The 12,173-nt window shown below is 32.1% G+C and overlaps 1 protein-coding gene and 1 long non-coding RNA gene across 2 annotated transcripts; one reads left to right on the forward strand and one right to left on the reverse strand.

Annotated features, from left to right (window-relative positions):
* The first annotated feature begins 2,295 nt into the window (after positions 1-2,295).
* On the forward strand, positions 2,296-10,626 carry LOC107847494. Its single transcript, XM_016691774.2, has 6 exons — positions 2,296-3,025; positions 7,823-8,014; positions 8,211-8,450; positions 9,082-9,299; positions 9,581-9,835; positions 9,953-10,626. Exons 1-6 carry the CDS (start codon positions 2,647-2,649, stop codon positions 10,271-10,273), a joined length of 1,605 nt encoding a protein of 534 aa, XP_016547260.2. The 5' UTR covers positions 2,296-2,646; the 3' UTR covers positions 10,274-10,626.
* LOC124888711 lies at positions 7,504-10,210 on the reverse strand. The gene is made up of 2 exons (XR_007047446.1): positions 8,217-10,210; positions 7,504-8,109 (listed from the first exon to the last, which is right to left on the reverse strand). It is a non-coding gene; the product is annotated as an uncharacterized LOC124888711 (long non-coding RNA).
* Positions 10,627-12,173: the final 1,547 nt, after the last annotated feature.

Genomic DNA, 12,173 nt, shown 5'->3' on the forward strand with positions numbered 1-12,173 from the left:
TCTTCCATTGGAGAAGCCCCAATTTTGAAAACTCACTAGTAGAGTGATATTAGTGTTGTCTCTTGGCTAGAAACTAGGATCTTGGGGTTCTTGAGTTCCTCTTGATCCAAGTAAGAACTTGGTATTGATATTCACTACTCTTAGGGTCCTTTCTCATTGTTAGGGTTCTTAGATCTTTGAATATTGTATGTCAAGTTTCTATCTCTTTTGTAATCTTGTTAACTTTGTGTTGTTGAATCTTAAAGTCTAGTGAAGCCGTGTGGGGCTCTTTCAATTCACTAGCATTGTTGCCTTGTTATTCATCTCATTTTCTTGTTCAAAACACAAACTCAAAATCTAGTGAAGCCGTGTGAGGCTTATTTCGATTCACTAGCAACTTGTTGTTCTTGAGTTGGTTGAAATCTCTTGATACACACTTAGCTTTGTATCAGTTTTCTTGGTAAAGTTTTTAATGAAGCAACAAACAAGGCGTACTACAAACCGTTATTGTACATCTTATTTCCTTTAGAATTTCTCTTCACATGAACATCCAAGGGGAGTATTGTAAATAATATATTTGGTGGATGTTCATATACTACACTATTGTAGATATTAGAAATGGAAAAGGCTCAAAAATGCACCTGAACTATCTGAAATAGCTCAAAAATGTCCCTCGTTAGATTTTTGGCTCAAAAATACCCCTCTGTTAAATATTTGGCTAAAAAATATCCCTCCCTCTAACGGAATTCGAAAAAGAATCAAAAATACCCCTAAACTATATGAAATGGCTCAAAAATACCCCTCCCCTTAACGAAATTCCACCAAGCATGCCACCTAGATAAAAAAAAAACTACGTGACTATGTCACATTACCATCCACATGTAAAATGTTAGTATTTTTTAATTATATAACATTCCTTTTTTCTTTATTTTTATTTTTATTTTAAAACGTTAGTAAAACGGACAAAACTTACACGACTTTTTAATTTTTAATCAAAGTAGACAAATGGTGGTTATATAATATTTTTTTTGAAAAAAATTATTAAATGTAACATCGATATTATCAAATTCCTTTGATCATCTAAAAAACAAGTTTTTTCATGTTAATAGGTTTAAAAGTGTGAAACCCAACAAAAGAGTCTTATTAAACTGATAAACTCATTAATTATTAGGCCAGTATAAAAGTTAAAATTAAGATTTACTCGTAAAAGTAACAAATTTCAAACTAAACTTCAAATTAGTTACTCAAAAGATGTGTTTGGCTTTGCTAGCTTTTACTCAAAATGTTTATGTTAAAATGATTTAATAAATACCTCCTCTAATCTAAAATTAATGAATCTTTGAATGGGGCACACATCTTCAAAAAGTTAATGAATAACATAATTAAAGAATAATTTATCAATATTAAGTATCATTTTACTTCTTTTCAAACTTGTTCTAAAAATAATAAGATTATTCATCAAAACTGAATTTAGAAAAATGGATTCATTTTGAATGATTAAACTAGTGTTAAAAGGAATTCATTTATTTTGAAAAAGAATTTGTATTTAGTAAATTCAACTCAATTATTAGTACATCAACATTTGCTAGCTTAAAAGTTAAAATTCTAGCTCCTCCTCCAAGTCAATATCAGATCAAGATCAGGTTGTCCCTCATCCCAAACGACAATAACAAGATGAAATTTAAAACTTTTAAAACACTAATGAAAACGTGAAATCTAGAACTTTTAAAACACTAATGAAGTAATTAGCAAAGGATTGGTTTTTTAATTTTTTCGTTTCACTGCTTTGCAAAAAAATAAAAATAAAGAAGAAAGGAATGTCATATAATTAAAAAAATACTAATATTTTACACGTGGATGGTAATGTGCACAATCACGTGATTTTTTTTATCTAGGTGGCATGCTTGGCGGAATTTCGTTAAAGGGAGGGGTATTTTTTAGCCAAATATTTAACAGGGGATATTTTGAGTCATTTCAGATAGTTTAGAGGTATTTTTGCTTTTCCGAATTCCGTTTGAGGGAGGGGTATTTTTGAGCCAAATATTTAATAGAGGAATATTTTTGAGTCAAAAATCTAACGAGGGACATTTTTGAGCTATTTCAAATAGTTCAGAGGTATTTTTAAGTCTTTTCCGTATTAGAAATAATAGTTGGTATTCAAATTGAATTTGAAGACCAAAGTTAGTATTCAAGTTGGATTTGAAGACTAACAGTTAGTATTCAATTTGGATTTGAATACATATATACTTGACCAACTTATCAACTTGACTTAGAAACTAAGTATGGTATTTATTACCATTTGTACATTTTATTTATATTAGTAACAAATATACTACTAAAATTCTTCTAGCTCTCTCCTTTATTAAACTTCTAGTTCTCTCCTTTATAAAACAAAGTTTGATATTAATATTTTGTCTTTTCTTATACAATCACATACACTAAACTCCATTCTCATAAGATGAATATAATAATAGATACACATACATATTTCTTCGTACACGCAAAGGTAAGTACAATTACATAATACTTAATACATATACGTAAGACTTTACAGTGAGAGAAATCTATACATATATATATATATATTGTTTGTGTGTATATATAGTGAGAGAAAATAGTTCGTTTGAAGTTTACTCTATTGAAGAATTTTTTTTGACGGAATTTTCCATGTCTGAAGTCAACGATTATGTAGTCGGCGACACTGGAATCCGGTACAATTCGAGCTATTCCACCGACGCCGCCGGCGGAGATGGTGGTAGTTACGGCGTCGAAACTCCGGCGGCGAAGGCGGCGGAGAATTGGAAGTATCATGCGGTGGAATTTGCGAAAGGATTTGCGGAAATGAGTGTGGAGTTTGGTAAAGGAGTGAGAGATGTATTGAAGCAAAGTGTGATAAAAGAGGATTCGATTTTGGTGAAGAAAATTGGACCGCCATTTGTTAAAGTATGTGGGAGATTTAGTTTTTTGAATGAGTATTTGCCGGAAGATCGTGATCCGGCTTATGCTTGGAGTGTTATATTTTTTGTTTTGTTCCTTGCTTCTGCAGGTAAACACTCTGATTTAGCTATGAATTTCAAGCAAAATACTCCTTACTTGCATTTTTACTTGTCATGTTTCGCTTCTCGAGAGTAAACTGTTTGGATTTTGAATGCATATTTGCCGGAAGATCGTGTATTGTCGTAATTTTGATTTTTTGAAGCAGTAATATAGTCCTTACATTACATGTCATGTTTCGCCTATGGATTTTGACCAAAATGTACTTAAGTTATAAGAGAAGGACTGCAACTTATAGTATTTTTCTTCATGCTTGGAGTTTTATATTTTTTGTTTTATTCCTTGCTTCTGCAGGTACATTGTGATTTAGCTATGAATTTCAAGTAATTTTGGTTTTTTGAAGTAGTAATACACTCCCTTTGTGCACTTTTACTTGTCATGTTTTGCTTTTTATCGGTAAATAGATAAGATGTACTTTTTCATCATAATTAATTAATATGAGAAAGATTACAACTTAATAGTATTTCTTGTATACTGGTGAGGGAAGTTGGAGTGTGGTGTTATAAAGTTTGTTGGAGATTGAGTTTTTTGTATGAATATTTGCCGGAAGATCGTGATCCGGCTCATGCTTTTTTGTCGTATTTCTTGCTTCTGCAGGTACATTGTGATTTAGCTATGAAGATTTATTTTTTCATCATACTTAATTTGAGAAGGATTGCAACTTATAGTGTTTCTCGTATAGTTTTCATACTTAATTTGAGAAGGATTGCAACTTATAGTGTTCCTCGTATAGTTTTCAAGTATCTAAGTCTAAAGTTTAGATATTAAATCAAATATAATTCAGTGTAGCTATGTAGATAATTAGTCAAATTGACTCTCGTGAAAGAAACTTTGACAAGTCAAAGTGAACAGAAGGAATATTCTTTAGTAGGGAAATTTTTTGTACCGATCACACATTTGTTATAGATGAGGCTGGTTTGAAGTTAAGCTGTGTACCATTGTTGATTTAGTTATCTAGTTATTGAGATGTTCTCAATTTGGATTTGAGAATAGTTCTAAGCCTTGTTAAATTGTTACCAAGCGGATAGGTGAGGCTAGTAAAGCCTTTGTTTTAGGCCCTTCAAATCTCAAGGCCTCAAAAAATTTTAATTGCTAATTTTATAATTTTCTTTTCTTTTTGACAATATTGAATATAGTAAAGAAAAGGGAAAAGGACGTGGGATGACCATTTTAAAAAAAATGGCCCATAATTGAAAAGGTGGGCATGTTGTAGCCAATCGACTAAGTAATTCCTTTTTTTAGCCATTTGACCCAATTGGGCACATGCAGTCTCTATACTCAATTGATACACTTTTATATCAAATTAATACACTTTTTAAAAAAGAGAAAAAGAAATTTTATGCAAACACATACAGTCCCTATACTCAATTGATACTCTTTTATACCACATTAATACATTTTTATACTACATTGATACACTTGCAGTGTTCATATGCTCAATTGATACTCTCTTATGCTTGATTGATACACTTTTAGAATGCATGTAAAAACTATATAGAGTCATATAAATTTATCTAAATAATAATTGTAGTAAAAAATTATATAGAATGTGTATAAAAATGCTATAATTATTTTATAGAATATGTATATGTATATAAACTGTATCATTATTATATATAAATATATATCTTTAACAATTGAATTATATTAATAGTATATGGTATTGTATTTTATTGTATAAATAAGTAAAACTAAACAAAACAAATAATATGTTTATTTTAATAATGTTGGTGAATGCAAAATAATATGACAAAAGAAAAAGCAATTACTCAATTATTTAAAAAGAATAATAAGAGTAGAATCTTTAAAAAGGAGCCAAAAAAGTCTAGGTTGAATTTTAAGATAATTGTCTGCATATTTGAGATATCTGGAGGAAACTTTACAAGATGAATGGCAGGAGTGTGAGTCGCCTCTTATTTTTCTTTATGTCATAATCGTCACTTTAATCCCACGATATCCTATGAAATCTTTTGATCGCGTGATCAAAGCTTCTAAGATCTTTGTAGTATAGATATATTCCTATATTGATGTATGTTGCTCACGGTACTATTTTACTATCTTTTTTTATCGGAAATAGAGGTTGACTGAGTTAAGGTTATGCGGATGGCTATTTACTGGGTATTTAATTATGGGTGCTATTTTTGTGGTATTATTTTAGTTCTAGGTGCTATTTTTGTTCTTTTCCCTAAAGAAAAACTATCATCATTCTGTAGAAATATTTTAAAATTTTGAATTAAATTACTCAAATCGTGATAATAATAAATAATATATTTATAATAGCATCCAAGGTAATGTACTGAAAATGCATGGGCTAACGTATTATTAACTTGAATCAATTTTTACTATTATAAATAATAACATAATTATATGAAATATTTTACTACACTAAAAACAATAATTATGAAAAAATAAGAAAAAAACAATATTAATTTTTTATACCGTATGTGTCTTGTGTAGTCTTATACAAGTTCACCGTTAATGAAAGTACGAGGGTGGATTACAATTCACGCTAATGGGTAAATATATCTATTGACGGTGCATTAATACTTATTAATAATCAGAACCACGTCATAAGCATGGTGAAAAATTTAAGTATGGTGAAAAATTTAAGTATGAAGGATTATATAATTAGAGAGAAGTTCATAGGAGTTTGGTTGAGATATTGTCCATGAATTTTTTTTGAAGCTAAGCACAGGATTACTTGCCTCTGATCTTTGTTTCTTTTGTGTTTGTATGGAAAATAATCAAATGTTGGTAAAAGAAAATGTTAAACTCTTTTGGCATATTTTCCAAACACTTATCCTAAAATTTTTGTTGAAAGGTTATTAAAGAATGATGGGGTTGTTTGGTTTTATTTGTTGTTTGAAGTGGCTCTAGTTTGGAGAATAATATTACCATCTAGTATCTAGTATTGGAGTAGTTATTTAATTAGGTCTATGCATATTATTGTAGTAATTATTTAATTAGGTCTATGCATATTATTAGTAATATTTACTGCTTGCTTGACCGTCATGTATCATGTTAAATTTATTCGAATGTATCATGTTAAATTTATTCGAGGTTCCAGAGTTAAAGGACTTTCTTGATTTTGAGCTTCTCTGTGGAAGCTCATACATCCACTCGCTCTAACTTGTTAAACAGGCCAGATGCAGGTTAAGTGAAGTGTCTGATTCAGTTCTGCCGAGAGTTATTCAGTTCTGCCGAGAGTTAAAAGGACTTTCTTGATTTTGAGCTTCTCTGTGGAAGCTCAAACATCCCCTCGCCCTAACTTGCTAAACAGGCCAAATGAAGGTTAAGTGAAGTGTCTGATTCAGTTCTGCCGTAATTCATCTGAAAATAGAACTCTTCTTGGGAACTAACTGGTAATTAATAAACGATGAAAATCAGCTACACAAGGAATTTCTTGTTACGTGAAAGTTAAGTCACATACTCACAGCAGCTAGTATACTCTTGAGATCTAACATGGTCTAAGGACTCCATGTTTATTACTTCGGTTTGTGGCTGTGAAAGATTTTGTCTTCTGTTTTACTCATGACTCAAATATGAGAAAGATTAACATATGCATAAGTTTTGGATACCTTGACCTATGAGAAAGCATGGATTAGCATGGATTTTTGCATGAAGGTAATAGACTTAAAAGATTATACCTATGTCATCCATCCCCTTGTTTACTAGTCTTTACCTTGAGCCAGGGGTCTATCGGAAACAGCCTCTCTACGTGTTCGAAGATAGCGGTATGGACTGCGTACATCTTACCCTCCCCAGACCCTACTTTGTGGAAATACACTGGGTTTGTTGTTGTTGTTGATGTATAGGTATATTTTTAAGGCTTAGATTAAAATTTGTCTTTAGACCACTAATTTTATTTAGACATCCTTGACGGATAGACTTTGATCACAGTTGAATTTGTAATGTTACGAATTTGAAAGTGATTGTGTTTTGCTTTTCTTGCGCATCGAATTCTATAGAGGGTGGTAAAATGGAAAGAGAATGATTCACATTTTCTCACCTTTGAGTTTTGATTTATCTGGTAAAATTGTTGTCGCAGGTTCAAATTATGGAAACAACCTCTTGCATAAATGCAGGGTAACACTCCCCCTCATTGACCCCGCCCGCGTATAGCGAGAGCTTTCGTGCACAGGCTACTTTTTTTTGAGAATTGATATATTTCATTTGGCTTTTGTTATCATCTTTGTTGATTAGAATTTCAGAAATGTGGAACTGGTTTGTATAACTATGTTATTCACTTGGTGAGATGGTTTAGAGGGTCGTTTCTCTGATTGTAGATTTGGAAGACCATTTCTCTGATTGCAGTCACTGTAGGACACAAGGGTCAACTCCAATCTATCATCGTTTATTAAAAAAAGTTGGTTGTTATATAAGGAACAAAGAATGAAATATATTGATCGGCAATCTGTAGGAACTACGGTCACAAGTCTGATGTATGTGGATGGAGAAATTAGGCTTGTCTGCATAAATCAGTGGAAAACCATTTAATAAATATGATGTAGCTTGAAATAATGTGCCCGATCACTGCTTGAGCTTGACAAGGTCATTTTTTCTACTAGGACTAGAATGCCAGCAGTAATTAGTAGAGAACAAAAAAAATTGAGTTCCTCGCTTTTCCACATGAATTTGTGAAAATTTGATTACAGTGGTTGACAATTTATGCCCTTCATTTGTTGATCAACTTACCTGTGTTTGCAGATGTCCTCATTTTCTTCGGATTGCATGTTCTATCTTTCTACACCTTTACTTTATACAATTACTGATAAAAGCTAATATGCAGTGTTGATTGCAAGTAATGATAATATATATCCAACTCCATCGGTCAAGAAAGTGTGTATACATCCTCCAAATGCTAGTCGAATTTTGCTCCCAGACGGTAGACATTTGGCTTATCATGAACAAGGTGTTCCTGCTGAGCTGGCTAGATTCTCTATGATTGCTCCACATTCTTTTCTCTCGTCCCGTCTTGCAGGTATTGTACTAAATTTTAACCCTTAGACCTTTCCAAACAACAATATGTATGGTCACCCCTGCGATACTTCCCGTCTTCCTGTTCTTTGTTTTCTCCTAGAATAAACATAGATCAAAGTGGTTCATTCTGCTAGTCTTTTATTCAAGCTTTTGAATAAGCTATAATTATGTGTGTTTTGTCTTCACAAAACAAGCAGGAATACCTGGCATTAAGACTTCGCTACTGCAAGAATATGGTATTCGCTTGGTAACATATGATCTTCCAGGATTTGGAGAAAGTGATCCTCATCCTTCCAGGAATCTCGAGTCATCAGCCATGGATATGCTACACTTATCCTATGCTGTCAATGTTACTGACAAATTCTGGGTGGTGGGATACTCTGGTGGATGCATGCATGCTTGGGCTGCCCTTAGATACATCCCGGACAGGATTGCCGGTAAGATGGCCTTTTTCTTTGTTTTTACAAATTAAATTTCATTCTCCTGTCCAGTTCACATGCCCACCTAGTTGGCTGCTGTTAGCCTTTTGCAGTCAATGTGTTTTGATGTTTATCACGGAGATTCACAGACTTTACAACTCTATAGCATCTTTTTAGGGCCAACGGACACAGTAAAAACTGCCAAAGAATAAGAAGTATTGACAAAGTCTATAAATCCTGTCAAATGAGTGATACACTGCAACTAATGTAGTGTTCATTAAGGTAATAGCTATAAATAGTCATCGACTTGGGCCATGAACTAGATCAGAATCATTCTCAATGAGTTCATAAGAAGTGATCCCATTTTTTGAGAAGTGCCATGAAGGCCTAAAACATACTTTTGCAGTTGGAAAGGGTCACCGGTTTTCTACAGTGGGTTAAAGAAGCCCTCATGATACTGTTGATGCTCTTTCTTGATTCTGGATCCCTAGGGTTCTTCAAACACTTCATTGCACTTAATATTTATGGCGAAGATTTCAGAAGCCCCAGTATACCTTATTCTGTTTCATTCAATATGCAAACCAAATTTAGGTTCGCTTCATATTATCTCAGTTGAATCTAATAATCTAATTGCTGAATGGATTTGCAGGTGCAGTCATGGTCGCTCCAATGGTTAATCCATATGAACCAAGAATGACCAAGGTGGAGAAGAATAAAATGTGGAAGACATGGACAACAAAGAAGAAAGCCATGTATATATTAGCTAGGAAGTTTCCAAGATTACTTCCTTACTTTTACCATAGAAGCTTCCTTAGTAGAGTCCATGGCCCGATCGAAACACGGCTTGCCTTGTCACTTGGAATAAGAGTGAGTAACTTTGATTCATGACCAACAACTCTGAATAGCATAACAAGAGTAACACCACTAAACTGATTATGCTCATCTTATTAAGATATATCCATGAATGAAATAAAGCTAACGAGAAATCAAATCACTAAAAAGCTGTTTACCTCCTTATTTATAATTTATAGTTAAAAAAAAAAACAACAGCATTGTTTTATAAGAGATTCCATGGAGGTTGAGTGGCTTTGGCACATTTATTTCCCAGGTCAACATGTCCTAATCGACAGAATGTCTAACCTTTCCAGGATAAAGCTTTGCTGGAGCACCCATCATTTGAAGATTTCTGGCAAAGAGATCTCGAAGAAGCTGTTCGACAAAAGAATGCAAAACCATTTGTGGAGGAAGCTGTCTTACAGGTTTCAAATTGGGGTTTTAGCCCGGCAGACCTCAAAGTGCAGAGGAAACGCCCTGGAAAGGGTATTGTGCATTGGATTAAATCTCTGTATGGTCAAACAGAAGAAATCTTGGCTGGATTCCTTGGTCAAATTCACATATGGCAGGTTGGTTCATATCTCCTTTACCGATTTTTGCTTCCCTTATTCGAGATAATTCCTCATGATTTGTCAACATATTTACGCCAACTTTTGTAAAGTAATTAAATTTCCTAATTTTATCAGGGGATGGAAGATATGGTGGTACCGCCATCCACAACTGATTTTTTACAGCGAGTCCTACCAGATGCAATGGTACATAGGCTCTTATACGAGGGTCATTTTACTTATTTTTACTTTTGTGATGAATGCCATAGACGCATATTTAGCACTCTTTTTGGAAATCCTCAAGGACCTGTTGTCCCAGAACCAGAAGCAGATCAATCTCCCATCCAAAACAATGATGGAGAGACACCGGATACAATTCTGGGTGATACTACCACTGAAGAAGAGAATGTATCTTGTGTAGTTAATTCTGATAAAGAGGAAGAGGACTACATCGACTAGCTTGAACGCAAAAATTGCCCAACTGTCCATTTTCTATATGGCCACGGTTGTTCCTTCCTAGCTTTGTGAATAATACGAACCATAGATTACCTAGGAGGAAATAGTTACACGAAAGATTAGTTATTTTTTAGCACAATTTTATCTAGTGTAAGATCTATTATTACAAGATCACAGCTATAAAGATGAGTCTCATTATATTTTGATTAGGCTACTGGGTTATGTTTACAGCATGGCATATTTTTCTTAGACTTCTTTTCATTTCTTTTGTATTTCTCTTTTAACATTATAGTCTGTTTATAAACAGGTCCAAGAAAAGTTTGGAATAAAAGGCTTATTATTTCTAGTGTTCCTAATTGTGGTGTATCGAATGTTGAAAAACTATTGTATTCCTCGTCTAATATCAGAAGAGTATGAGAATTGAGAAAACTGAATGGATAAACTTTTCCAGTTAAAACTTTTTTAGAGGATTATTATCTATAGTTTCATAATGTGTTGTATTGTGTTGTGTATATTATATAGTACTCTATTATTTTAATATAGTATTTAAATAAATTATAGCATTTCCATCTTGATGTAATATCACGCATCAATAATTTAAGTGATAAATCTACAAAGAACTAAGTGGAGATAAATTTTGAAAAGAAAGGTAAAAACATGATTACACCAAATAGGTTGTTACACGAGATGCTTTTCATCATTGTTTAATGATGAATTTAGTAATAAGATACCATAAAATTTAAGTAACAACCATTCAAATAAGTTGTTATGGTCTTGATGATAGTTTCATCGGCTTTTATAATTTAATTTTAAAATTTTATTTTATCTTTAGATGATTTATAATAACAAATATATCTGAGACTTGTTTATATCATACGTATATCTCAAATGATGACTAGACAAACAATGTTAAAGTTTTTTTTGTATCATAAAGTTAATGATGATCAGTCAAGTAATATCATATTAAATAAGTAATATAAACACAATTTTTTCCTAGCTAAAAACTATGAATATAATTTTGCCAACTCTTTTGAGATATAAAATTCAACATCTTTCAATATTATAAACTCTGATCAAAAATACCAAATTATGTTGTAGTCACCACAGACAATCTAAAACCATCAAAAAAGATTGATGAAATCATAAAGTTTCCTCTTAAATTGATGAAATCGCTTAAGAAATGGAGATTAAAAAAGAAAAAAAAAAGTGGGGAGAAGTAATATAAGGAAAAAAAAAAAAAAAGGACGGGGGGGTGCACTGAGAGTTTTAAAATTTAGAAAGTACACTTTTTTCAGTCTGAATGATTGGGGGGGGGGGGGGCACTGACAGTTTTAGAATTTTAGAAAGTACACTTTTTTTCATGAAAATAATATGGTTAATTATATTTAAATTACTAATTTATCAATTAATTGTAATAAATTGATATAATTTGAAGTAAAATTCTAATGACTAAAGTTTTTGATAGGGAAAAAAATCTATATATATTAGATTGATTATTACAGCTTATTAGATTCTTTTTCTTTTTAAAATTAATTTTTTTAAGAGAGAGAAGATATGGCTGCTGGACCTTTTAATTTTAGTATCAGACTCCTTAAAAACGATTTAAAAACAAAAAAAATGAATATATATGTTGCTTTATCATTTTTTGTTTATATTTTAATGAGTAAATACATAATTATCTCCTTGATTTTGGTCGAGATTTTCAAAAAGACACCTAAACTTTGAATTTGACCTATTATCCTACGATTCTTCTTTATTTCGTTGCAAACACACCATTTTTCGCTGAATCTCAGTCACAACAAAGAGAGTGAACACACACACCAATCAGGTGTTTCCACATGTTAAATACGTTTAATTTCATTTTTTTTTATTTTTTTAATAAATTTTCCTTTTTATTTAATTT

The sequence above is a fragment of the Capsicum annuum genome, chromosome 11, assembly GCF_002878395.1.
Source record: "Capsicum annuum cultivar UCD-10X-F1 chromosome 11, UCD10Xv1.1, whole genome shotgun sequence".
In the NCBI taxonomy this organism is placed as follows: domain Eukaryota; kingdom Viridiplantae; phylum Streptophyta; class Magnoliopsida; order Solanales; family Solanaceae; genus Capsicum; species Capsicum annuum.

Bases quoted from the DNA above. Each gene is read 5' to 3' on its own strand.
- LOC107847494 (XM_016691774.2), top strand. From the start codon at position 2,647: ATGTCTGAAGTCAACGATTATGTAGTCGGCGACACTGGAATCCGGTAC. The intron at 3,026-7,822 runs GTAAACACTCTG...GCTAATATGCAG, and splicing joins TTTGTTCCTTGCTTCTGCAG to TGTTGATTGCAAGTAATGAT. The intron at 8,451-9,081 runs GTAAGATGGCCT...ATGGATTTGCAG, and splicing joins CATCCCGGACAGGATTGCCG to GTGCAGTCATGGTCGCTCCA.